Genomic DNA, 27,792 nt, shown 5'->3' with positions numbered 1-27,792 from the left:
AAAAAAAATTATTTGTTCAAGTTTCATAGCAACAGGGCAAATATGGGGAACTATGACCAATGAAAAGATCCTTCCATAGCCTTTCCTTCAACAAACCCACAGACTGTGCCAGATCGGTCCCATTCCTTGAGGTGGTTCTCTTTCTATGACCTAAACAGTGATCATGACTGCGTCTATGTAGTTTCACATGCCTTTCAAATCAGGCATTTGCACCAGGCAACACAGGCCATCATTGATTTTATTTTCAAGGCTAACTTCCTGATTCAGAGGGAGCAGTTGATACTTACTGTTCCTTAAACTTGCACTGCTGAAGAGTTTAAGTATTGAAGCTCATCTCAGATGGATTTAGTACTCAGCCCTACCCCCATCTTTCTGATTCAGCATTTGCCATGCTTCCTCACGCACTCACAGACCCTCCTTCAGCATTAATGGGAACCAGTCAGTCACTTCTCTGCTTCACACCCCCTGCCAGGACACCCACTGCTGCAACCAGCATTGATCAGCAGCTGACTGCCCATCTGGAAGAAAGAGAAGTAATGGCATTGCTACATAAGTACTAGAATTGTTTGGGGGTCCCAAGTTTTGTTCCTACATTATAGGCTTAATGCTCTGTACATTTGTGTTACTGTCATGTATAGGTAGAGAGGGAAGTTAGGAGGGAGACAAGGAAATCCTTCAGTGGACGCTGGTGCTCTCCTCTAGGTACACACCCTGAGAGAGACTAGCTGGGATCCATACTTGATATCGTGGAATGGTTTGGGTTGGACGGGACCTTAAAGCTCATCCAGCTCCAACCCCCTGCCATTGGCAGGGACACCTTAAACTAGACCAGGCTGCCCTAAGCCGGAAGCCACACATCCCTTCCAACGAGCTCTCGTCCCTCTCCTGGGTGGTGGTCAGTGCGTGCTTCCCGCTTTTCCCCTCGGCTCTGCCTCCAGCGGCGGGCTCCGCCCCAAACCTTCAGTTTCGATTCCCGGTGCTGCCGGCCGGGCGGCAGCCGCGCAGATCCGCCCCGTCCCGCTTAGCTTCTTAGTTTTTTCTCCTCTGGACCCGTCGAGTTAGAGCGAAAGGGGAACGATGAGTGACCCGTCGGTGTGCAGCTTCCTCACCAAGACCCTGTGCGCGCACGGTGGGCGGCTGGCGCTGAGAGACCTGCAGCAGCACGTCGGTCTCTCGGCGCAGCAGCTGGAGGAGACGCTGTCGGCAGTGGGTCCCCAGCGGTTCCTGGTGCAGCGGGACGGCGACGGCGTGTGGGTGCTGGCCGTGTCGGCCGTGCGGGTCTGCGTCCGCAAGGAGTGCGGGGGCTGCGACCGGCTGCATCTCTGCAAGCTGCATCTCATGGGCAAGTGCAACCTGGGGCCCAGGTGAGAGCCCCCGGGGCAGGCAGCCCTCGCTAAGGGCGGGGCACGGGGGACCCTCCTCATATGCATCCGACCCCGGTGGGCTTCTCACGGAACCGGCCGCCGTCGGGACTGGCCCAGGGTCTTTTCCGGTCCCCGCCTCGGGTACAGCCTCGTACCGCGCGTTTCTCGCTGCTTCTTGTTGTGCCTCGCTGTTAAACCCGTTTATATACTCTATATATTTTTACATTTGGTCACTTTCAAAGTGACTGCGGTGGGTTGTGGTTTTCCTATTGGAAAATACTGGTATTTCCAGTATTATGACTTTTTGTTTGTTAAAGCCTCCTGCCTGTCACACCCACCGCTCAAACCCTTGAAGTGCTAGCTGGTTTTAAGCTATAAAGTTACCAACGTAAGTTGCTGCTCTGCTTACATCCTTGTCTGTGCGAGTCATCATTTGAGTTCCCTTGCACGTTGATCCTGTATATATGGAGGACCCACAGGAAGAAGGGTAGGCCTGGCGGGCCAAGGGTTGAAAAAAAAGATAAATGAAACAAATAAAACAGGGCAGAAGTGCGACCCAGAAGCTTTTCAGTGACAGTCAATGGCAACAGTGAGCTCTGGTTAGAAGAGTTTAAGCCCCCCAGGCCTTGTGCTGTTGCAGTATTGTGTTGATAACCACCAGATTTTTCCTCTTTTGTCCCAGCAAACCAGCTCAGAGTGCACTGGGATCTGAGCACGGAGGGGAAAGGCTATGTATGTCTCAGAGTGGTACTAGCAAAGGGTTAGGGCGCTGAAACTTTCTTACCGTTTCTCACGTCACTGGCAGTACAATAACCTTCTACGTGACCCGCTGGTAGAAATGCTTTCAAGTGCATGTAGGCACTTGTGCTGGGTGAGTTGATGTGAACTAAAATGTGTAGTGAGGTGACACCCTTCATAATGATAAACGATTCTGTCCTCTCAAATAGCACCAAGTATTTAAAGTCACTTTTGTATGCATTAATGATTATTAAACAAAGAGTATGGCCTTCATGGGGGGGGAGGTTGATTAAAATGAAATGCAGAAGTACTGCTAGAAGGACAACATGGATCAAGACAGAGAGTATTTTTAACTGGTAAGGTAAAATCTGCCCCTGCTTCCAGATCTTGCACCCTTTTTGTTTTTGAATCTCTTGAAATAAAAATGTCAGTGCAAATACGGGGGTCCTCTTACTTGGTGGGATTAGGATTTTAATCCCATTAAACCTGTTCTTAACTTGTGCCTGGCAAGTAACTTTTCACTGCTTTTTCTAAATGTATTATTAAACTCAGCTGATTAGTTATCACTGTCTTTGTGGACTGTTTCAACCTTTGACTTACAACTGTGTGCTCAAGTGATGCAGCTCACTGTGTAACTAGTGGAATCTGAAGTTCTCTGTGGAGGAATGCTGGTGATGGCTCTCACCTGAGCTACAGATAGCTCACTTAAATTCATAGCCATTAATCAAGTGCCTACAGAATCTAATATTCTTAGGACCAAAGACGGCACACTTCTGCCCTTCAGGCTTTGCATTTATTATTATTTATTATATTATACTATAATATTATATTATTATTATATATTATATGTATATATTTTTATTTATTAACTTACAATGCAATGAGTCCAACAGGTAGTGGTGATCAGGGGCGAAATGGCTACCCAAGGGTCTGTACAGAAGGGTTGGATCAGGCACAACATGACGTAAAAAAGCTTTTGTGAGAAGAGTTTCAGAAGTTAACTAGGAGGTTAAAATGATAAAGGGAAGAGAGGCTTGTGTCTGATACATTCACAGGTACTTTTAGTAGTTGAGTGTGTCTAGCCTAAAGGCTGTATCGAATGCTTTTGAAGAGCAAGACATTAGGAAGCTGTATTTTACTGCACTGAATTAATGCATAGGTTGGCTCTTTCTCCTCTTATTGATTGCATTATCTTTTCAAATAGATGCAAAAAGCCCTGCAATCTCTAATTCATACTCACTTCAGACATTTCTCTTGGGTTAGTAAATGCTACCAGCATCTTTGTTACTGTTGTTTAATTGCTTCTTTATCCGAAACTTTGGAGTTAATGAACTTCCTTTGGGTTTGTTGTTTGTGTTTTGGGGGGTTTGTTTGTTTAAATTCCCACCCAGCAGACATAACAAAGTGTGTTGTTTTCAGTTTCACTGTCTCTTTGTTTTGCACTCTCCAACTCTTGCATCTTTCTTTACATGCCAACCCTGAGACAACCTTTTTACTTCACAAACACAAGGGTGTTTCAACTTCCTCTGTTGATGTGTTCCTCTAAAATTAGCTTGCTTTCTAGCTGTTTGTGTCGTGTGACTTGACTTGCCTCTTACAGAAGGGAAAGAAAGCGTGGAGTAGGCAGACTCTGCTGCTAGCTTCCTTAAAAGTGGTCTGGCCACATCAGTGTTTAAAATGGGGATAGTAACACTACTGTATTTCACAGTTGTTATGCTGTTTGATCCATTCTCTACATAATTACAGACACCATCTGAATGTTCACAGCGGCTTTTGCCAAACTACCTTTCTCTCCATGGCTTTTCCCAGGTTGCATATTATCCGAGGTGGTTCTTTACATCAGCTTGACTGAAGAAGTAACCACTGATATTTCTGTGTGTTTTCCTGCAGATCTTGTAAGTACCCGCACGACATCATCAATGATGAGAACAAAAAAGTTCTAAAGTCCCATGAGTTGTCTAGCCTTGATGAGAATGAGCTGCGAGTCCTGCTTCTCCAAAATGACCCTTTCTTCCTCCCTGATGTGAGTTGTACTGATTTCTTAAGAGAAGCTTTTGTCCATTTGGAATGGGAGAGGGGCAGAGAGAATGTGGAGTTCTGATCTCAATTTCAAGCTATTATGCTATGTAACAGTAATGCCAAGATTAGTGTGAATGAAGTAGGAATGGGAATGGCTGGCTCGGTGTGAAAGCACTGGAAGAAACAACATAGAGCCGGGGTTGTGAAAGTGCCAAATACTTATAATGAAAAAAATAACAGCAATAAAAATGCTAAATGCTGAGGAATGTGTTGCTTATGTAAATACCAGAAAGGTCACACCTGGATAAAGCTGTGTCATCTGTGACTTGTCAGCAGATGACCTGCTGTCTGACAGTAGGAATTGGACAACAAGGCTATGGCCTGTTTTGTGTGCTACTCCTGTTATCCCAACAGGATAGCTATAAGGGTACTCCAAACAAGCAAGCAAAAAACATCAGCAGCTTCACCAGAGATTTACAGTGAGGTAAACAAGATGGAGGTGAAAGATCACAATAATTGTTTGTGCTTACAGGACAAAAGGCCTATGTGATGGAGACCAGGAAGCAAGGGCCCCTTCCCTTTTCCAGCCTATATAGGCCTGCACATTTTGGTGCTCGAGGGTATAGGGGAGTGAGAAAAATCTGTGAGAAAACAACCAAATGAGTGCAGTCAGTTTTGTCTGAAATCTCCTCCTTCTAAAGTGCACTGAATTTTTGTACACTGATTTTTTATAAGGCACTTTTTTTTTCTTTCTTTGTATGCAAGTAACTGGTTTTGATAAATTTGCCTAACAATCCATTGTGGTTCTGCATGCGTGCATAAGGGCAATGCTATCTTCAAGGTACGTGTTTCAGAGCCAAGAATATCCTGTTCTGGCTACAGCTGTTCCTGGTTAAGAAATTACCAGAGTACTTCCTGTTACCTTTGTTTCTTGGAGGTTATAATCTCAACAGACCTGTTGGCCTAATACTTCTACTGCTTTCTTATTCCCTGCTGTGACAGTGTGGGGCTTTGATGAAATAGATCCTTTCTTGCTTTTTGGTAGTGTTTTAAAATATGTTGTGCTGGCAGGTTCAAGGAGCATGGTGGTGATGAGCAAGGAAGATTAACAAAATCTCTCTCCGCTCAGCTGCATCTAAAACTTGTGTTACTTGTTTAATTAGTCCTGGTAATGCCCAGAGAGTGGCAACCATCACTGACTGGTATTATTTTAAGCTCTTTTCTATAGCTCTGTTCAGACTTCACTGCTGTCAGGCATTGTTGATTACCTCTAATTGGGCACCTAAACTATTATGAAGTAAAACAGCAGAAGACAGTGATCATGCAGGCCATTCATAAACCTGAGAGCTGGGGAAAGGGGTGTGAAAGCCCATTTGGTTGTTTTGAAGTGCTGACTGTCTCTGTGTGTGTGCTGTGTTTGTGGGAGCTGGGTCTGTTTAGCTTGGAGAAGTGAAGGCTCAGGGGAATCTCATCTCATTAGTGTTTACAAACACCTGAAGGGGAGTGTGTAAAAAGCACAGAACTGATTTTTTTTCCTCAGTGGTGCCCAGAACCAGAGGTGATGGGCACAGACTGAAACACAGGAGGTTCCCTCTGAACATCCCAGAATGCTTTTTTTTACTCTGAGGGTGACTGAGCACTGACACAGGTTTCCCAGAGAGGTTGTGGGGTTTCCCCACTGGGAGATACTCAAAATCCATCTGGACACAGTCCTGGGCCCTGCAGCAGCATCTCTGCTCAGGCACCTTGAGCACCTCCCCTTGTTCTTTCTTCTCACCTTGGTGTCTGCAGGGGTTGGTTTGTTTTTTAATAGAATAGCTGTAAACCAGTCAGTTGTTACGTGATTGTCTTGTTTAGGAGTGCCGAGAATGCATGCTTGTTGGATTGGCTTTTCTTGGTGGGGGGAAAGAAAAAAACAAAACCAAAAACCAAACCCCACTTATGCACAACTTCAAAAGTGGAAATGCATGAGTCAGCTGAAAATGCCTGCTCTTCCATACAAGAAATCTGCCTAGATTAAAAAAGTCACAATGAAAACATGCCTGTTACTGTATTTCTGCTGTTAAAACTGCATGTCTACAGAAGAAAGAAAAAACTTACTGATTCTAATGTGATTCTAGTGGAATTACTGATTCCATTTCATACTTCGTCTGTCCTCCCCGCTTCTAGATCTGCCAACTTTACAACAGAAAGGATAGTAACTGCAGCCAGCAAAATAACTGCAACAGGCTTCATATTTGTCGACACTTTCTCAAAGGGGAATGTAGATTTTTTTGGTGCAAGAGGTCCCATAATCTCTTGGATACCAATTCATTGGAAGTGTTGGAAACTGGAGGCATTGATGTGAAGATAGCTTCAAACATGCAGACTATATGTAATCACAAGCATATGGAATTCAACAAGGAACTGAAGAAGGGGAAAAGTAAGTTTTAAGAAACATCATCCTCGACACACAAATTGGGATGTTACCAGCTAGCTCAGTTTCTGGTCCAGCAGTGCTGTTCATTCAGTCTTTTCATGCAGGTCCCAGAAGCCATGTACCTGGTCAGAGACAACACCAGTCTGCAACAGGAACTGGAGGTAAAGATGAAGGTATGGATTGCTTCTAACCTTCAGTCCTGGGATCAGTGGGTCTCTTTGGGATCTGCTCTCATACAGCTCCACAGCTCCCTGTGGTAGTTGGAGTACAGCTTCTGTGCTTACTCTACCAGATGCTGAAAGCCATGGTACTGGACAGCCTGTGCAGGAGTGTTGAGATACCTGCCCAAGCACTGTGCAGCACAATGTGGAGTAGTCTGGGATTGATCTCTGTACTCTTAACACTCTGTTTCCTGGGAAGGAGACAGAGTTGTGACTGTGTGAGAGAGATCTTTCCTTGCCTTCTGTCCCCAGGGAATGGATATAGCTTTGCCAGTTGAGCAGTAGTCTTGATCTACCTTCCAGTGAGGGAACAAGAACTCCTATGTCTCCTGTCCTCCTGAGCAGAAGGGCCTTGTCCTAAAACCTGTCAGAGTCCAGTACTCTGAATAATTTTTTTTTGATGTTCTGTGCATGGAGGGTGTGATGACTAATATCAAATTTACGTACTTGAAGATAGGTGCCATTACACAGGTGTTGTGAACTACCCCAGCGGGCAGCTGGGCACCACACAGCCACATGCTCACTTCCCCTTCACCACTGGTGGATCAGGGGAAGAGGAAAAAAAGGAAGCAACAACAAGAAAACCTGAGCGTCAAGAAGAGGGGAAAGTGAAGGGTAAGTGGAAGAAGTAAGAAAACAAAGGGAAACAAGTGCTGCAAAGGCAATTGCCACCTCCCACAAATAGGCTGATACCCAGCCAGTTCCCAAGCAAAAGATAGCTAACCCTTCTGAAACACCCTTTTTTTCCCTTTGATTGCTGAGCGTAGTGTTATATGGAATATTTCTTTGTTTAGTTTAGGTCTTCCCAGGTGTGTGCCCTTCTAACCTACTGTGCACCCCACAGTCTATTCACTGTGAGAAACGGAGAAAGCCTTGATGCTGTGCAAAATCTGCTCAACAGAAGCTAGAGCATCTGTGTGTTATCAGCATTGTTGTGGTTGAAAATCTAAAGCACAGCATCATATGAGCTGCTATGAGAAAGATTAACTATATCCTAGCATGGCCCAGTACAATGAGATTTCTAATGCAGCAGAGTAATGCAAAATACACTGAAAACAAGATACAAATGTGAAGTTACACTTGCCAAAACGTAGCAATTGCAATACACATTTTAGTCAATACCAATGTGATTCCCATGCTGGTCTGTATAATATGCTCACTGTCATGATGCTGAGTGTTCCCAGTCCCTAGGAACAAATATGTAAGCTGAAGCCAGCTCAAGGCTGTTGCTCTCTTTGAAGTTCTTTTATTAGTTGCTTAGCTCCACGTGTTGGGCTCAGCTCTGTGTTCATTCCCCCCATGCTGGTCTGGCTAATTAAGGGAGAAACATTTATATTGGCAGCTGATTCACTCAGCTGTTGTAGCCCTTTATCTACAGTAAAGGCCACCCTTTGGTCCCCTTTGTGTTGAGAAAAAGTCAGCTTCTTTGCAGTAGCCATGGTCAGTCATACCCTGCCTAACTCTGAACTTCATGACGTTTCCCTTGCCCATTTCTGCTGAGGCTTCTTCCACTGTAGGGGTTTACTGGTGAGTCACAAAGCCCTAACTCAGGTGGTGGGGCTTCATGTATGTGGGATAGTTGGATCCTGAAAGCACTTGACCTGGCTATTGCAGTCAACTCCTTGTTATTTCTGGGATGAAATACCAAATGCAGTGTCTTTGTCTTAGGCATCTTGGTCTATAGTTTGATAGGGCAAATAAGGATTGATGTGTTCTTTTCTGTAGATAAAGGTGATTCCTCTGCTAAAGCTTCAAAGGGCAACAAAGAAGATAACTGTGATCAGATATGTGTGTTCTATGTCTGGAAGTACTGCAAGCATAAAGGTAAGCTTTGTAAAAAGTAATGTTATCTTTGGAGAGCAGGGTCTACAGAGGCACTCCCCACTCATATGGCTATAACGGTGCCATATGGACTGGCACTTTTGCCTTCGCATTTACTTTGTTTCCAAGTCAATAATAAGCATTGTTAGAATTACAGACATAATCAGAGGGAAGTCAGGTGGGTACGCTAAACCTTTTCTCCTCTAGGCAATCCATCTATGGCCTATTTCAGCCCTCTTGATGGGGGCAGGCTTTGTGTGTGTTTCTGTGTCAAACACTCTTCAGATGTTAAATATTACACTTTCTGTAACTATTAAATCAACTTAAGAGCTCTTCTTACGTTGTCATTGTTGACAGCAGGTAATAGGTCATCCTGTACTCCTGCAGTATCTTATGTACATCAGATAATAATGATACTCTTCCCTTTTAAGTCCTTTTTAAAGTGATCTGAGGTGTTAAAATGTTTTAAGAAAACAGTAGTTCTACCAGCTAAGCTAAAAGTAAATCTAGTCCATTGTCTGTCTGGCAGTAGCCAATATCAGAGGTCTGGGGAAAATTGCAAGTATTTGGGGGCTGTCCCTGAACAGTTGCTTAACCCCCAGGTTAGGCTCTTCCTTGGTTATGAGGAGGTACCATGAGATTTTCTTTAACTGAGCTTGTCCAGTCTCTTTCTAAAGGACTACTCCTTCTGACCACCTGATCTTGGTAAAAGAGGTGCTTAAATAGATCAGACTGTGTTTGCTTTCACTTAGGATATGCACAGTAAGTTGGCTGATAATGGGTCTGAGATGTCTCTGTGCATTTAGCATTTCCATAGTGTGTGTGTGTTCTGGTAAAGGTGCCACTCTCCTGTCAGAAGCTCCTTTTCTGAGATGCAGATGAATAAGTTACTTTAGGGCTTGACAATACCTTTTCTTAATCATTACTTTGAAGAGAGACAGAACTTTAAAAAAATAAGTTATTTTATGGGTATTTTGTGGATAATAGAAATGAAATCTGGCCGAGAGACCAAGTGTGGTTTTTGTCTACAGTATGCCAATTTAATTAAAGCACACAGGGTGCACTCCAGCTCCGTTAACAAAAACGAAGGAAGAAAGAAGTGAATGACACTCTTGTCTTCATAATTAGGGTTAATTTCCATATGTTCTGTGGTCAGATACATCAGGGGTCATGAATACTGAAAATCCTTTTGGCTCTGTCTGTGCAGCTGCTACTCCAGCCTTGTGTCAGATTTCTCAGACTCTGCGTGTTTAGGATGAGGCTTGAGGCTGAAGTTTATCAACCTTTGGACCTGCATAATGGTGTACCTGTGTGCTGGCTGTGGAGGTCAGGCTCAAAGCAGCTATATTGTGACCACCAAATAGCTAAACTCAAGTAACAGTTGGAGGGTTATGGTGCTTCGCTGTGCCACATTTGTCTCAAAAGTGGTAAATAAGAGGTTTGGTCCATAACTGGATGTGGAGCACATCAGCTTTTCCCAGCATGGAGGCTTGCAGGGCAGCCTCTGCCTGTATCCAGCCACATGCACAGGGGTGTTAAGCAGATCTGAACTCAAACATGCAGACATACATGCATTGAAAACAGATGATTTAAAAAGTCCCAGAAGTCTTCCTCTTCCTGTGTGAATGGTGTATAGCACAGCTGCATGCAACTGTCTTGCATGCAAGACAGTTAAGAATTGCTGCTTCCTACAACTCCAAGAGTGCCTGGCAGTCTCGTTAGTGGGGGAGCATGCTACCTGTTCAGGGGTGAGTGTAGGGTGTCTTCTGGGGGATGTTCTGTGGAGCATTGCAGTCCTTTATGCTGCCTCATTCGTTGGGTTTGGCCTGAAAAAAAAAGTATGCAGGTTTTGATAACCACCCCATATGCTCTAAAGGAAAGAGAGAACCAAATATATTGAATGCTTATGTGATGTGTAGACTAGAGTTTTTACAGCTGAGAAATGTGGTGGTGTGACCCATGGACACACATTTCCTATCTGTGGCACTGCTCTCCCAGCTGCCATTGTTGAGTCTCAGCAAAGGGAAGGTTGTGGTTTCTTTGGAATATATTTAGCAGTATGAGAGCTTATGTTGCTTTTTCTTTTTTTTTCCTATCGTTCAAATTCTATTTTCAGCATTCTGTCTTTATTGCTCATACCAAAGTCCAGGAGATAAAGCCAAGAGTGTAAAAAAGAAAAAAAAGCTTGTTCCTTCCCTCCCCACCCTGCCTTGTCTCGCTTTCTGTTACGATTGCAGAACTCTTGACTGTGTCTGATCTCATTACAGATAAATGCAAATTTGTTCATTACCACTTGCCCTATCGATGGCAGGTATATAATGGGGTGACCTGGAATGACCTCGCCATGATGGAGGAAATTGAAAAGGCCTATTGTGACCCACAGACTAGCAGGTATAGTGATGCTGCACTGATTGCTAGAGTACTGTAGTTGAGCCCTGGAGGATGACCATTTTGTTTTCTTCCTAAAGGTGTTTGACATCCATAACTTTTGTTTACTGAGATGCTCAGAATCTGCAAGATGTACAAATGAGCATTCTTCTTCTTAAAAAGAAAAGTAAAAGTGATTGCATGGAACTATCACCCCATTTTTGTCTTCTAAACGTAACAAAACTCTTGCATTTAAAACTCGAAGGTAAAAAGAAGCAGATGGAATTCAGTGCTTAAAATATTAGTGTTTCAGATAATGAATCATACTTTATAATAATTTAAGTTGTGCCTTTTAACAGCAGTTCAGAGATGGTCCTTCTCTATGGCTATTCCTTTCCCAATACAGCCAGTATCCATAATAATTTAATAGTATCTATAATATGCCTAGAGGAATTTATTAAATGGCCCCTTGTGTAAGCAGCCAATCTTGTTTTTGTTTTTTTTTTTTTTAAGAGAGTGCATTTTTCCTTTAACTCCTTGCTGAAAGCCCCCGTGTGAGCCACATGGATTTGTAGGGGACCCCGAGTTTGGCCTCAGTAAAATGGTATAGACATTTTGGCCTGTGCCTCTTCTGACAGCAGATGATTTAGATTTGCATCTCAATTAGGCTGTGGATGGTACAAATCACAAGCAAGATTCCCAACAGGAGGCTGCTTTCAAAGTCGTCTTGCCCGAGAGTTAATTTTTCAAGCCTCCCAGGAGTAAGAGCCCAGGTGGCTCCAGTGATGAATGCCTCGCAGCTGGGACTGCATCCTCTGTAGCCACATTAAGAACAAAGCTGGTACGCTGCAGGTGTTTGCTGGCAGACTCAGGCAGGTACTTACCAGCTTCCATTTTTGCACTGAGAAAAACTAAACGTGATACTTATTTCAGAAGTACTGTTTGCCACATTGTATGTGTAGCCCCAGACTGTCTGTAAAGCTGGCAGTGCAGCATGTGGCTAGTGGTTGAGTTGGCATTCGGTGTCTCACAGGCCATAGTTCACTTCTGAAGCTTGGAAACAGTTTCCAGAGGTGCCACACAGCTTGTGAGAAATATTCGTATTTCAGGCCTATTAAGTTCAGGCAGTCACGTTATATTAAAGAAAATTCCACCATGTTAAATTGGGGATTAAAGGATAATATATATACTGTTAACTACAAAACACCTGATCTTGTCCTTACAGTATAGCGGGTAAGAACATTGATTTCCAGACAATGACCTGCTGCTCTTCTCCACTTCGACGCCTCTCTACACCATCATCAGTTACAAAACCCACATTTGTATTGACCACGCAGTGGCTTTGGTATTGGAAGAATGACAAAGGCCAGTGGATTGAATATGGAGAACAGGTGACTCCACATCCTGTGCAAGGAATCTATGATTCTATGAATCGCTTCTGAAGAAGTGTGTGGAGCCTCTTTCCCCTCTTCCCTTTTACTCAGCAGGATTAGTTAAGTAAATACTTATGCTTGAATGTTACAGTGTCAAGGCAGTAAAGCTACAGATATTCGTAACAGATGTGATGAAATGATGATAGGCTGTGGGGAGGGAACGTGCCTTATCTCTTTACAGTGAGGTTCCGTATGAACTTTTTGCATGTTGTACATTGTTTTGTACTTTAGAGAATTATACTTGCATTGTGGTTTAACCCTGGTGTCATGGAGCAGATTTAGGATCTGCTGACTATGCCAGTTTGTTGCGGGGGAGATTTTAGGCTTAATGTAGATTCCTTTTCATCCTACTCTTTGTGTCTTTTCTCCCTCTACCCAAACTAGTCATCCAGGGCTTAGTCCTGACTATGTTTGCTCATTACTCTTCTTTCTCTTTTTTTCTCATTTTTTTCCCCACAAAGGGAGAAGGGGATAGTGCGAGCTCACCATCTTCTGCTGTTATTGAGAATTTGTATCTAGGAGATCCAGATGGCACCGTGTTTTTCCAGGCTGGCTTGTACAAGTACGAGCTCAATTTTAAAGGTACTCATTTTAAAGATTCTTGTTTACAACTATGAAGTGCTTTACAAAGGTCAACTTGCAAACTATCCCAGCTTTTAGAAGCCATTATTTGTTTTACTAACACTACCAGATTTACTCACTGAAATTGGAAGTGAGCTAGTGATGGCCCAGAGGAAATTCCTTATAAAAGTAACCTTCCCCCTTATTCCTTGACACACTCCAGACTCACACTGGACCAGAAATAAAAAAGATTCTTAGTCTTCACATAAAGGCATAGTAAACCTTAAGTAAATTAAGTTAATCTTGTGGATGGTAAAAATGAAAAATAAGCATCTTTCCCTGCCACTGGCAAAACATTTAAAGAGCATGAATGACTTAAGGGAGCAAGCAAGACAGACGCATCTTAAATAAGAGTTACAGGAAGAACAGGAAGCTTACACAGTGTTTATGCCACCATTCTTCAGCAGATAGAATTGACAATGAATATACACTTTTCATTAATGAATAATTGTCATTAATTAATGACCCCATCTTGTAGGCTTATTTGTGACTTTTTCCTTGCCTTTTCTCCTCAAGAAATGACCCAGACAAACACCTCTTATAAAACTCGAAGATGGGTCTGCAGGCGACCAAAGTTTGTGTCTTCTGAAGATGTGCAGAAGATAAAGAAAGGGTAAGTGTTGCACTTTAAGTTGTTGGGTCTTCATATTTCAGAAGTAATTATAAGGCAAAATGGCTTCCAGTGTTGGCAGTAATTGTGCAAAGAGCAGAGCTGTTGGTGGAAGGAAACATATCCATTTGGCTTAGCAGAAGCTGTATCACAAATTGCCAGCTTGGTGCATCACCTGTTTTTTGGGGTACATGTTACTCCAGGTACCATGTCTGCAGAACTGGTGATGGACAGTTTTTCATTAAAAAAAAAAAAGCAAATGAAAGAGGACTGTGACAATTGAATGGCAGCATGCAAAGCCCGGCTCACAGACTGAGGCTGTTTCCCAGGGGTTTTGCGACTTATTTTGTGTATTTGTAAATGTAGGAATTGGCCAAAGGGGATGCTGCCATTTCAGATGCTTGGAGCATTACTGAAATTACTAACACCTCATTTTCTGTCTGTTTGCCACCAGCCAGAAGGATTCTTCTATTCCCAGTCAGTCCTGTCCTGTCCACTGGGATCAGTCTGCACTGCCTGACTTTGGATACAAGGTATCTTCTTCCCCCCACTTCCCTCCTTATTCTTTCCCTTTTGTAATTCTGATTGAAAGGCACGGAGGAGGATGCTTAACTGAAGCAATTGTAACTGGGCAGATGCTAAAAAGGGACAGGAGTGATTTCTTGGGTGGGTGTGCCAAAGAACTAGGTGATCTCCCAAGAGCATGAAAAAAGGTGCCAAATTGCCATGAACTTCAGAATTTAGGCATTTACTTACACATAAAACCAAAACTCATCAAATTCAGTACAAAAAGATTTCCTGTTAGAAAGGAAAAAATGATGACTTAGTGGGCCAGTTAAAGAAGGGGCTTCTATGAAGTGTGTTCCTTCACTAGAAGCTGGGCTGAGACCAAACTCTTCCTGTGTAGGACATTAAAAACCCATCCAATAATAATACCATCATGGCTGTTGACGGATAAAGTTTGGATTGGAGATATAGGAAAGGAAATCTCTGTGTGCTCTTTCAAGTCGCCCAGTACTGTTGTGTACATCACAGATCTGAGCACAGGCCATGGCCTCAAGGAACGGCAGCAGCAGAGTTACAGTCAAGAGTAAAAAAACTGTTTGCAGTGATCTCTTCAACAAACCAAACCCCTGTCAGCCCAAGGTCTAGGTTCCTATTTGATCTACCAGGAACAAAAATGTTCAGGTGTTTTTAAAAGTTAGTAATTCTTTGTTTTAGCAATTTTTTTTTAAATTGCTAGGTCTAATGCATTAAGAAGCAGTCCTGGAAGAGCAACACAGACTGTGGAAGTACTAGAATGCTAGGGAAAAAAAAGTATTTTCAGTGTTACACTTGGCCTTCTTTATAGTGCTTTTGCCCCAGGTTAGAGGACAGCACATAATGTGGAGCATAAGGTTTTCCTTGTTGACTGTGTCAGAGCCTTTTATGATGGTGACCAAGTTGTATTGGCACAAATACTGTGATGGCGAGGGACAGGACAGAAGTAATAACAGTATTTCTGAACTGGGAGATCTTTCTGTCTAGGTTCAGTTGATGGAGACCTCCATTGCTATTGTCACTCTTTGCGTTTTATTTTCCCTAATGTAGTTACATTGACAGTGGCATGAGAACCAGAAATATCTTGTCTCTTGGCTTCTCTGGCCTCATTTCTGTTACTCTGCTTTGTGCTGAATATTTCATTTTACTCTGAGTACCCTCTTTTGTGTTGGATTATGCCTTAGTGTAACACCTGTATCTGGCCATGTGAATGCAGCAAATTCATCTAAACCCAGTCCCGATGCAACATCGGCAGGTAAAATTGAAGTTGGCTGCTGTGTACATCTGCTCACTTCAAATAGCTGGTTTTCACAATCAGCAAAACTGTGAAATTTCACAAAAAATTCAGAATTGTAAAAGTGTCAGTGCCCGGCACCCACCAAATGAACTAAGAAGGAGTTTGTGTGGAAATATGGTAGCCAGGCCTTTTGAAGACTTGGGCCTGTGATATTTTGAGCTCTGTCACAGTAATAAAGGATATTAGCTAAGCAGCAAACCCTTTGGCTTAGCAGCAGCTTCACTGATTGACATAAGCTTAAATTTTTCCGAAGAATGCCAGGAAGACAGGTAGCTCAGTTCCTTATAGGTCCCTGAGTTGTTATGTGCTTGGCTGCTTCCCTTATCTACTCCGCAAACTTCAGTCTGAATTTTAATTGAGCCCTTTTGTTGGGGTGTTTCTGGAGTCACTGAGGTGAGTGTGAGACACTTTGGAATGCGATGTACAGGTCCATGGTATCACTAGAGGTACTTGTAGGGATGTGTGTGGTGGAGAGTTCATCTTGCTCCCCCGAGCTCCGTTTGCTTGCTGAGTTGGTGCTTAAGAAAACATCTCTTAACACGTAAACTGAGTACCTTTCACAGGAAAGGAAACATTAATTCTGTACCTAAAAAGTGACAAAGCCCACAGTACCTGTTGGCACTTCAGGTGAAAGCCTGGGCTAGATTAAATCTTTCTGTGGGACCCTATGCTTGTTTTTTTGTTGTTTTTTTTTTTTTGCAGTAGGTAATATTGGGACTGGCTGGGATTCTACTTGCATGTGATGACTATCGTATGACCTGACAATTACTAACTGATGCATTCTTCAGACGTTGACAAATAATCCTGGCAAAATTTGCTGCACTGGAAGTGATGCATTTTAAAAAGGAACAGCTATGAGACAGGGAGAAAGTCATCTTTGCTTAACAAAAGCAGTTGTGTTTTGGTAACGTTGCTTATTTTTTGAGTGTTGCAGTGTCTTAATCTGTAAGTCCTTTAGAATCATAGTTCTGTAGAAAGTAATGTATGAAATGCCCAATGGAACTTGGGAACACTAAGTAGCAAGTTGGTGTGAATTTCTTCTTTGTTACACAAAAGTGGGATTAGTAGTTGATAATTCTTTTCTTTATTTGTCTCTGAAAGATTTGATATTGTCTTGGAACTTCATGATGGGTATTAAAATGTATCTTTAATGTACAGCAGAGAAATACGTGCGATGAATGTGTGGGTTTGTATCAGAGGACCAGTCTTTGGCTGCTATATTGAGGAATCCTGACACGTGTCCCAAAGATTGCTGTACTGTAACAGGAATGAGAGCTGATGCAATGTGAAGAGTCTGTCTGTGTACTTCACAGATAGCAGTTCTAGTTGGGTTGTTGTTGCTAGTACAACCTGTGCTGCTTCCAAAACCCAAGTTAACCAGAGATCAAGGTTTGATATCAGAGATTACTGTTTTTGTAGTCACACCCTAACAGAAATTACTGTCAGGGCAGGGATTCATCCACTGCCTCAGAAACGCCACTCCTTAACAGAGGGTTAGCAAATGCTTATTCTCTCTAGGTTTTTCCATTTTAGTTATGAAGATGAAAAGAGCTAAAAAAGTTAATGTTGTTAAGAAGTACTCAGTATCTGAAGGGGTCCTACAAGGATGCTGGAGAGGGACACTTCATCAGCTACTGGAGCTCTAGGACAATGGGTAATGAGCTCAAACTGAAACAAGGGAAATTCAGGTTAGGTAAAAGGAAGAAGCTCTTTACTGTGAGGGTGGTGAGGCACTGGAATGGGTTGCCCAGGGAAGTTGTGAATGCTCCATCCCTGGCAGTGTTCAAGGCCAGGCTGGACAGAGCCTTGGACAAAATGGTCTAGTGTGAGGTGTCCCTGCCCATGGAAGGGGGGTTGGAACTAGATGATCTTAAGGTCCTTTCCAACCCAAACCATTCTGTTATTCTATGATAGGTATCAACCTGCAAGAGTAATGTGTTGTTACCCTTTATTAGCAGGAGAAGCATCCTTGGGGAAATATGGACAATCCCACAGAGTTTTCATGTGAAAGATAACTGGCTTGGTTCCTTGAAGGCCATCATATGATAAAATAATTTAAGTACTTTTCTTACAGGATTAGGCTTTGTATCATGTAGCTGACTCTGTTTTACCCAGAAAGGTTACAGTTCCTCAGTAAAAGATGCAGCATAGCAAAAGTGTAATTGTAGTTTAAAGAAGAATTGTTTATGTAGGAATGAAAGATTTAGTACTGAAATATAGTGACATAATTTTCATCTTCTTAGGTGACGGTGAGCAACTTGAGCTGTGGTGTAACGAGCTTGCAGATAATAAATACATATCCATCCAGATTGTTCTATATGTTATGTTTTAAAAAAGCTTTGGAAAATACTCTTGTATTAAGATATGAGAAATTCCATTCAACCTTGTAAAAACTTTTTAATAAATTCAAAGAAATTATTCTTCCTTGTGTAGCTGACTTTATTTTTAATCCTTAGAAGACTTTTCTGTAAGGCCTTTTCATCAGTAAGTCCTCAGTGCACAATCTGTACATGGTGTCCAGAAAAACACCTCTTTATTTATATGCAGTTGTGAAATATAAGTCTGATTTTATCTCCTGTTTAAACTCAGCTTTTTAAAACATGAAGGTTTTGCCTGATGTTGGTTAAGATGTTGGTTCCATTAAAGCAGTTTTTGTGCTTTAAACACAACCTTGATGTATGGGATGCCACCTTGAGTCCCCGCTTGCTTAGGCAGCGGTGAAGTGGAAAGTACTGCCAGGTGACATCAGTCTACCAGCATTATGCATTTTCAGTCAAGCTTATGGAAGAGAAGTGTTTATTCTACAAGATTAAAGATACAGATTACTTCATAGAAAAAGTGGAAATTTTATGTGTGACACAAGAAAGCAGAAGAGATCCAATCATATTTTAATTATGTTTTGCATTAGCTCTTGTTTGGGAAAAATGTGCATTTCCTGGTGGATTTTTAAACACAAGAAATATGGATAAATAGACTTTGTTTCCTTTAGGAAAGGAGATCTATTTGCTTAAACAGGTGTTTAGTGGAACCTTATTAGAATCCTGATTGTTCTCTTATGTTTAGAAATGGTGCTTTTTTTCTTAAGTCTGTATTTAAATGCAACTTTCCAAGTTTTAACTTTGGCAAGTTAAGGAGCTGTGATCCTGGGAGGTTGTATGTATTTGTTTCACCTTTAATAGCTGAAGCTTCATTAAATATCTGGTTACAAATGACACTGTTATCTAATACCTTCTGTTCTTAAACAGCTTTGTATATAAAACTAAGATTATCTGCCATAATCAGTCAAGTTTTCTTTCTGAAATTTCTGCTTCACTGAGATCTAAAGTTGTGTCAACCCTTACTTGGAGGTGATAAACATTTAACTGACCCTTTTAGCATCCTTCTTGAAGAGAGGCGAAGTGTCCTTGCAATGCAGGAGTGACACACTGATTTACACATTAAGTACCTTTTCTAATTAGCACAAAGTCATGATCTAAAGCATTATGTTAACCTTCATAAGCATAGTTGGGGACCCTCTTCTGAAAGTGTACCTTCTGTAATTAGGCTTCTGCATGTTATGAGCTAATTGAAGCCTCATGTCTTCTTTTGCTTTGGTTTATGTTTTATAGGCAGTGGAGATCAGTGACACAACTGCTGAATACAACCAAATAAAGCAGCTGTTTCATCAGACTATGAAGAAATACAGCATCCTTAAAATAAAGAGGATTCAGAATCCATCCCTCTGGAAAGTGTTTCAGTGGTGAGTATTTCTTTCCTCATCCTTATTGAGGCTGGGGGGGGGGGGGGGGTGTCCTGATGTCCTGTATCTGCTTCCTAGGACAGAAAAGACATTACCACCTGTACTTTAATGTGACTGATATTTCCATCTTCGGAGCAGTTCAGGAGTAAAATTTTCTGTCAATGGCCTTCCAGAGAACACCATGCTTCTGGGAGAAGGTTCTCTTTGCATGTCTCTTTTGAAGGTGGGGGGACAGATACAGACACAAAGACATGAATGATGAAGAATTTGGGATGAAGATGCCCACAGTAATGCAGCACAGTGCATTGTCTCAGAGATTGAACAGTGACTGCCTGCCGCACACATGTTCTGTCCGTTACAAATATTCTTGCATTAGAGAAAGTGAGCAAGGCTACAAGGTGCTTGGGGCTTTTGTTCCAGTCATATGTAGCAAAGGCCTTCTCAAGAGTACCTTTGCTGAATGAAGTCAGTATTTGTTGAGAAAGAATCCTTGTTCTTTAACTTAATGATCCCTGAGATCAGAGCTCCTTTCTGATTTGCAGCACTTGCATCAATACTACTGAATACCAAGACAGATGATAATACATTTCAGCTGATGCTGGTGACAATACATGACCATGTTCAGGTTAATTTGGTAGCAGATTAAGCTGCTGCATAGAAACAATGTGTAGTTTAAAACAAAGGCACAGATACTTAACACAAGTATTCAAGGACTGTATGGAATGGCAATGGAGAAGGAAAATACTGCTCAAGTAAGTACTTTCACCTGCAACATGACTGAATAATTTCATAAAACCTTTTCGTGTAGTGAAACTTAAGGCACTTCAAAACATGTAGTAGCGCATACTGTTTATCCTTCTATGAGATACTTAAACTAACCAGACAGAGTTTAACAAGTTCTCAATGAACAAATTCCAATCCATTGCTCTTTTCATTTATGCAGTTTACCAGTTAGAAGGATTCTCCCCTCTCCCTAGCTCTGTTTATTGTGTAGCTGATCACTTCCTGAAGATTATTGTTGTCTTGTCCTTCCACAGCTTCTGAAGACCTGTAGGATGTCCGGGTGCTGTGAAATATTTTTGCCTTCCATTGTGATTCCTCTTTTGATATGTGTCATAGCTCAGTCTGACTCTGGCCTAAATGAGTAAAATCTCAAGTGGTGGAAGGAGGCTCAGTTTCTCTCCTGGCTTTGTCTCCTCAGCCACACTGATCTCACAGAGGGGCAAGAGCTCAGGGTGTATGGAGTAAAGAATAAGCTGCCTCTAGCTCCTAGTTACTGCTGGGGCATGGAGGGTCTGTGGGTACCTCTGCTCTGCAGAGTGTTCTGGGTGGGATGGGATGAGACAATAAAGCAGAACTAGTAGGACCCTACAGAGGAGCAAAAGGTTGGTACAGCAGTGCAGGGGACAGTAGTAGTGTCAGTACTTCCTTAAATTCACTAAAGGAAGCCAGGATTATCTAGAACTGCTGGGCAGTGGTACCACTATATTGCTCATCTTGTATTTGTTCATCATGCTGCTCGTCTGTCTCATCTTCCAAACTGAGAGAGGAGAAAACAGAAAATCATAGAATGGTTTGGATTGGAAAGGACCTCAAGATCATCTAATTCCAACTGCCTTGCCATGGGCAGGGACACCTTACACTAGACCATGCATCCCTGGCGGTGTTCAAGGCCAGGTTGGACAGAGCTTTGCGTGTCATGGTTTAGTGTGAGGTGTCCCTGCCCATGGCAGGGGGCTTGGAACTGGGTGATCTTAAGGTCTTTTCCACCCGAACTATTCTATGATGATTCTATGTTGCCCAAGGCTCTGTCCAACCTGACCTTGAACACTGCCAGGGATGCAGCATTTACCACTTCCATGGGCAACCTGCTCCAGTTCCTCAGCACTCTCAGTAAAGAACTTCTTCCTTTCATCTAACCTGATATATCCCCTGTTTAAGTTTTAACCTGTTACCCCTTGTCCTGTCACTACAGTCCCTAATGAAGGGTCCCTCCCCAGCATCCCTACAGGCCCCCTTCAGATACTGGAAGGCTGCTATGAAGTCTCCACGCAGCCTTCTATGAAGTCTCCACGCAGCCTTCTCTGCTCCAGGCTGAACAGCCCCAGATTTCACAGCCTGTCTTCATACGGGAGGTGCTCCAGTCCCCTGATCATCCTCATGGCCTCCTCTGGACTTGTTCCAACAGTTCCATGTCCTTTTTATGTTCAGGACACCAGAACTGTACACAATACTCCAAGTGAGGTCTCGCAAGAGCAGGATAGAGGGTGCAGAATCACCTCCTTCAACCTGCTGGTCACGCTTCTTTTGATTCAGCCCAATATATCTCATTTAGCTGACACCGACATGTACATTATACACTTGTTTTTAAAAATTACTTTCTCCCTTTTATTCTATGGCTCACTTGCTCTCCTCTGTATTTTTCTGTTAGGCAAAAGGAACAGATGAAAAGGGAAAACGGAGGGAAGGAAGTAAAAGAAAAGCTCCTTTTCCATGGAACCAAGACCTCCTTTGTGGAATCCATCTGTAGTCACAATTTTGACTGGAGAATCTGCGGAAGCAATGGAACTGTCTATGGGAAGGGTACGTAGGAAATGATTCTGTGTGTTAGATGTCTGCTTACACTCCCCTGATACTACAGCAATCAAAGTTTTGAGCTATAGAGGGTGGAAAAAAAAGGAGTAGGTGATTTTTATGATCTTCCTTCCCTCTGGGGAGGACAAGGATTTGCTTTGAGCAGGGTTAAGGCTTTTCATAAGGTGTTAAGAGAAAGAGTCTAGGGATTTGGAAAAGCCTCTGCTGCTGTAAGGTGGGATCTTCTGAAGGCTCAAGTTCATAATTTGAACTTGCAAGAGTTCAAAGTGACACAAGTGCCATGACACTTGTAACACTTTGTGACACAAGTAAAGGAAGATGTGTGTGGTTAGAAGAAATGAATAGCCACAAGGTCTTCAGTTAACTTGCTATGTACGCAGCTCTGGCTGGTGTGCCTGCCACGTGTGTGCCTCAGCGTGCCCGCTTCTAACAGAGCATTAGGTAGTTCCTGTTAACTCAGACAGGAATTTGTGGATGCTTTGTGCTATTGAGCACATGAAGTGCCATGAAGGCTGCTAGTCTTCACAGCAGGGAGCAATAAGGGCATGCATTCCCTCAGTAGGATTGTGAAGGTCATCGTGTTTTCTTATCTATTCCTCATTGTAACACACACCTGTAGTGGTTTCGTTTTTAAAACACGAATTCCTGTAATAGCAAATTCCAAGTGAAAATCATGCGCGGAAATCTCTTCTCTTGTAAAAATTTCTATGGGATTATGTGAACTGAGTAAGAAGAGACCTGAAGGTTGGGTTGAATACCTCCTGAAAAACAAGGGGATGCTCAGTTTTTATTGTGCCTTTATACGTTTTTCTTATAACCACATTTTCATATTATTTTCTAGGAAGTTACTTTGCTAGAGACGCTTCCTATTCCCACTCATACTGTGAGCTCACGGTGAAAAACAAAATCATGTTCGTGGCTCGTGTGTTGGTTGGAGATTACGTTAACGGCAATTCAGCCTATGTGCGCCCCCCGACAAAGTCTGTTGATGGGCTCCGGTTTTATGACAGTTGTGTGGACAACCAGACAAATCCCTCCATTTTTGTTGTCTTTGAAAAATACCAGATTTATCCAGAGTTTACAATAGAGTACACAGAGGAAGAAAAAAAATGTATTGTGTCTTAAGGGGATCAGAGCTATTTGTATCCCTTGTCGTATTTTCTGTACTGCAAGTGTTCCTATACTTGGCAATACTTCTTTTTCTTGGTATACTTCTTTTTACTAGAATCTTTGGAATGCTAATCCAAGAAATTTCTGTATTGAGGAGGACTAGCAAAGCAGATGTTACAGTTGAGACATTGCCTTGTCTTCTCCTTTTCCTCTCTTGTATCAAGTGTAGACATTTGGGTAACTGTAGGAGAAGAATCAGAATTGTGGGACAGGAAATTGTTTTCACTTCTGTGGGCAAATAATTGTAAATGTATTTTCTTAGAAATATAGAGTATTTCTCTTTGCCAATAATTCAGTTCAGAGAATTAACGGTACAGCTCTTTGTAAGCAAGATGCCAGGTTTCTAGTAATCAAAGATTCTTTCAATTGCAGAATACAATTGTTCTTGGTCCTCTCGTCTATTGCAATTCTAAACAAGTCAATCTACCTTAGAATGACTTGATTTAGTTTTCAAAGTACCACTTGTTAATGCGGATACAAGTTTCAAGTTTAAAATGGCAAGACAAAAACATCAAAAGCTTATTTTAAATCTGTATCATAAATTCTCAAGTTTCATCTGTACAATGGCAGCTACTGTTTGGATCAGAAAATGGTTGGCTCAGATTCTCTTTGCAGATCTGCAGTAACTTGCTGTATGACCTGTATAAAAATAGAGCTCAAGTGAAACTATGAAAATCCCAGTCTATGAATAAGTAGGTACTAAAATGTGATGGTTTGGCTGCAACTAATGGTCTTAAGTATATAAAGGCTGTGTCTCAATGAGCCAGGCTCTCATGTCAATGTGGCCACCTATTTTTTTAGTGTGAATGTTTGCTTAGCAAATGCTACGGGACAGGAGAAACATCTCAAGAAGCAGAGATATTTCCTGCCCTACTTGTAGGTGTTAATTTTCATTTTTCCAGAAATACAACCTGACTGGAAGAACCCAGTTATGTCCTCTGGAGGCCAGTGGTAGAGCTGCTGTTCTAAGATGTGTTTTGTTACCCACATTGCATGGGGCACATTGCTGACAAGCGTAGCTCCTCTTTGTAGCTGTTGTGCTCCTGGATATTGCTTCCCTGGGTCTGACGTGATAAATATGCCTCGCCTCCATCAGCGATGTACAACCCTACCAATGGTGGTTATGCCTTTTCTTACAAAGTTACATGCATTGTATTGTCCCCAAAAGAAAATATGTAAACTTGTGGAGTCTCTACTGAATCTTAGTAAGAAGTTTGTAAGTTAACAGAACTGAAGACCTTCTGTACAAAGATGTCTGCTTCAGGTAGTCTAGCTGTCAAGAGGGAACCATTGCCGAAGATCGAAGACCAGTAACTTTTGCTTTTAGTAAGCTTTACAGTAACATGAATAGCCTCCCACTTACTTATGTCTTCAATACTAATCTGTCAACTACATGTACTACTCAAAGTTTGCAAATTACCCAGAGGACAGGGAAATGTATAAAACTAGGAAATCTAACCAAGACTGCTGTCTTGGAACTAAATGAAAACATGCATCAGGATTGTATTAAAAAGATTTTACCACTTTTGAAGAGCTCTTTCACATTTGTTTTTCTGTAGAGTTCTTGAATCATTTGAGTTTTGCCGCCTTTGCAAATAAAATGTGTTTTCACTCACTTTTTGCTTATTAGTGTGCAGTTTCTCTCCATACGTGAACTTATGTCTTCCCTATGTTTCTAAACCAGGGAACTGCAAGGATGCAGGTTAGCATTTTAGTGTAGATTCTTAGCTAAGCAGGAAGGATAGAGTACAGTCTGATTCATGGAAGATGTTTCTGTAAAGGAACTTTTTTAAGATACTTTAAAATTCTAAGTGCTGTGGTAGTTTAGTTGGATTCCTTGTAAATAAATGTATCTATATCCCTATAATCCTGCATCCAGCTCTGGGGCCCCCGACACAAGAGAGCTGTGGAACTGTAGGAGCCAGATCTGGAGGAGGCCACAGAGATTATCTGAGAGCTGGAGCATCTGGGCTATGAAGACAGGCTGAGAGAGCTGGGCTTGTTCAGCATGGAAAAGGCTCCGGGGAGACCTTGTGGCTCCTTTAGGCACTTGAAGCTGCTCTAAGAAATCTGGAAAGGGGCTTTCTACAAGGGCCTGTAGTGAAAGGACAAGAGGGAATGGCTTTAAACTGACAGATTTAGATTAGATGTTGGGAAAAAGTTCTTTACTGTGAGGGCAGTGAGAGACTGGAACAGGTTGTCCAGAGAAGTTACAAACTGTTACAGGTTTATGAAATGAACCTGAATAACCCATTTAAAGCTTCATCCATACATGCAAAGAAGTCATATACTTGCTGCTCAGCTGAGCACATCTTTGAATTTATTGATGTAAAGCAGGCAAAATTCTCAATCACATATCAAAAGTACTACAAATGTTATTCTTCAATTTGTGTAGCAATGGATCATCACATCAATTACACACTTCACAAAGAGCTAGCAGAGTTCTCAGACTTGTCTTCCCTAAAATGACTTTATATTCCCTGAGGGAAAAGTTATCTGTCTATCCATATCTTGTTTCTCTATGCAGGACCTCCAGAGGCAGAGCAGGGCCAACTATAGAAGTGTTTTTTTAGGTCAAAAGGGAACTGTATGTGGGGCATGGGGAAGAGCCTGAGCTGGACAAGCATGTTTGTGTGAAGGAGAGCTTGTAGATGCAATATCAAAGCCAGAGCTCAGGCAGCTGAAGAGTCTATTCAGGAGAAAGAAGAAGAGGAGGCATTAGGCTCAGTTTTGGTTTGAAACATCATCTTTTCCTTCATGAGGGAGTACTGAGTTACTGTTGCAGGACAATCTCTTAGCTCTGCTATGCTGCAGGAATCCAGAGGCTCAAGAATGTCACAGAAGTACATGGCTCCCATCGTGCCTCATTCGCAGCACCAAAGCTTATCACATTGCTTGTGCCACACAAAGCTTTGTGTCGGCTCCCATTAGCTCTCTTTCTATGGCAGAAGCTCCCTTCCAGTCTTCACCTGCTCTGATACACCTCTATAAACACTGTTTTTAAACTCTGCTTTGCTAACATGTAGAGACTTGTGCTTTTGAGAGGGTAGTAAAGCCTGACTTCCCAAAAGTCCAACCTGCCATCCAGAGATGGTGGTTGAGCTAAAATCCAAGCTTTTTTCTTTTTTCCCTGAAAGATTTAAAAGTGCCAAGAGAGTACCTGTGTTGGAATAGTTGCAGGCAGCTACTATCCCTCTTGTCTGGTTTCACTCACACAGTAATATCAGAAAGCTCTGAGGTGTTACACTGAAAGGAGAAAGTTAAACATTTTATGAGAGGGAGTTCAACAAAACACACCTGGGAAGAGCCTGAATGCAGACAGATCTTTAGGACAGAGTCTGCAACTTGTGCCTGAATGGAGAGGAGGCCTGATATGGAACTTGGTTTATCCCTGTATTGGCCCTGACCCCACACTTTCCTATTAGCTATGTTTAGAAGACATAACAAATTGGGCAAATGAAGGACTCAAATCCAGGCCCTGTTACTGCACTGTATGTAATCAAGGTCAGAGGGAACTTTCAGGAAAATATATCAGAAAAGCAGTGTCCTAGAATGCTTCCAAAAACTACGCATTATCAGCATGATAGCTTTCTCTTTCCTTGTAGAATCAGGTAAGATACAACTTCCTGAAACAGCTCTCTGTATTTTTTGGAAGGAAATCATCATCAGATCTCTGACTCCTCAGGTACTCTTACCTACCATCAATGTCTACCACGGTTTATAGCAGAGCACCCCGCCGCTCCCTTCACCCACACTTTGATTGGTAAGCGTATTGCAATTTAGCTGAAGCACAGAGGAAAGACTATGCCATCGAGTGAACAGCTGCTGCCTTCCTAATAAGTCGCTCTGTCATCGGTGAATTTGGTCTCATCACATCACGTTCTCTCAGGAGGCACCTGAGAAAGAAGAGGTAGGAGAGAAACAGGGAGATCATCATCAGTATCTTTGTTAAGAGGAGGAAAACAGTATGTAAAGACCTGCTCTTGAGGTGAAGGTTTCCCCTGTTGGAAATAGTTGGCCTTGGCAGTAAGTTTAGGCAGAATTCTCGGCATTGTTTTCAGCACTGGGAGAGATTGAAAATGAACACCCAAAGATCAGAGTGCACAGAGGAATCACTTCGTTATTGTATGTAATTTTAAGTTTCAAAGAGACCTCAGGAGGAGAACAGGGAAGGCTTCACGTTGTCCCAAGGATCCATTATTTTAAGAAGTCCCAATCAAGACAACACAACAGAACTCCATGTGGATGAAGCAGCAACACCTATGATTTCTACCAAATGAGACTCTTGTGATTTATACTAAGGCAAGCTCACACATCAGACTCTGCAAACCTTATTTCCCAATACAGCAGCTGTCATCATTAGGACAGATCTGATTTTCAGCACTTCACAGAGAAGTTTAGCAGTCCATTAGGTACACTGACAAACAGGCAGGAGGCCACGTTTTAAGACAGAACCATTTGAAAATCAACTGCCCTTGAACAAATACAGACCATTCCTCCAGACTGCACAAGTGTACTTTTGGAATTGGAAGCTATGTTACTGGCTATCCTAGTTAAATGTTGCTGCAGTTAACAAAAATGCTCCTGTGCCAAGAGAAGCTGTGGCTGTCCCAAATCTGGCAGCATTCAAGGAGAGGCTGGAAGGGGCTTTGAACAACCTGGCCTAGTGGGAGGTGTCCCTGCCATGGCAGGGGGTTGGAACTAGATAATCTTAGGGTCCTCCAACCCAAACCATTCCATGACACAATTTTACCTTAATTTATTGGCTTAAGAATACCTGCTGCTTCATACTTTTAGTAATGCTACTTCCCCAAATATCTAGCAGGAAAAATACTCAC

The 27,792-nt window shown here is 42.3% G+C and overlaps 2 protein-coding genes across 4 annotated transcripts in view; one reads left to right on the top strand and one right to left on the bottom strand.

The window, feature by feature from the left end:
* Nucleotides 1–951: 951 nt before the first annotated feature.
* On the top strand, nucleotides 952–22,978 carry LOC134172117 (zinc finger CCCH-type antiviral protein 1-like). The gene is made up of 14 exons (XM_062634953.1): nucleotides 952–1,364; nucleotides 3,993–4,125; nucleotides 6,291–6,543; nucleotides 6,645–6,713; nucleotides 7,215–7,376; nucleotides 8,487–8,585; nucleotides 10,850–10,973; nucleotides 12,175–12,340; nucleotides 12,844–12,964; nucleotides 13,520–13,616; nucleotides 14,068–14,146; nucleotides 19,059–19,189; nucleotides 21,621–21,772; nucleotides 22,626–22,978. Exons 1-14 carry the CDS (start codon nucleotides 1,078–1,080, stop codon nucleotides 22,907–22,909), a joined length of 2,157 nt encoding a protein of 718 aa, XP_062490937.1. The 5' UTR covers nucleotides 952–1,077; the 3' UTR covers nucleotides 22,910–22,978.
* Nucleotides 22,979–25,252: 2,274 nt separating this feature from the next.
* TTC38 (tetratricopeptide repeat domain 38) overlaps nucleotides 25,253–27,792 on the bottom strand; it is a 33,616-nt gene continuing 31,076 nt past the window's right edge. For all 3 annotated transcript variants that reach the window (XM_062634950.1, XM_062634952.1, XM_062634951.1), the window contains one exon: nucleotides 25,253–26,850. In XM_062634950.1, the coding sequence (XP_062490934.1) occupies nucleotides 26,757–26,850 (94 nt within the window). In that variant the 3' untranslated portion in view covers nucleotides 25,253–26,756. The remainder of the gene's footprint in view (nucleotides 26,851–27,792) is intronic.

This window comes from Pezoporus occidentalis, unplaced genomic scaffold (assembly GCF_034315485.1).
Source record: "Pezoporus occidentalis ecotype Australia unplaced genomic scaffold, CSIRO_AGI_Poc_V1 ctg44, whole genome shotgun sequence".
Lineage (NCBI taxonomy): Eukaryota > Metazoa > Chordata > Aves > Psittaciformes > Psittacidae > Pezoporus > Pezoporus occidentalis.
Note: the sequence above shows the minus strand (reverse complement) of the source record. Positions and strands in the feature narration are given on the sequence as shown.

Excerpts from the sequence above, each read along its gene's own strand:
- LOC134172117 (XM_062634953.1), top strand. The coding sequence starts at position 1,078 with ATGAGTGACCCGTCGGTGTGCAGCTTCCTCACCAAGACCCTGTGCGCG. Across the intron at positions 6,544-6,644 it reads GGAACTGAAGAAGGGGAAAA|GTCCCAGAAGCCATGTACCT; the intron begins GTAAGTTTTAAG and ends CTTTTCATGCAG. Across the intron at positions 13,617-14,067 it reads GTGCAGAAGATAAAGAAAGG|CCAGAAGGATTCTTCTATTC; the intron begins GTAAGTGTTGCA and ends GTTTGCCACCAG.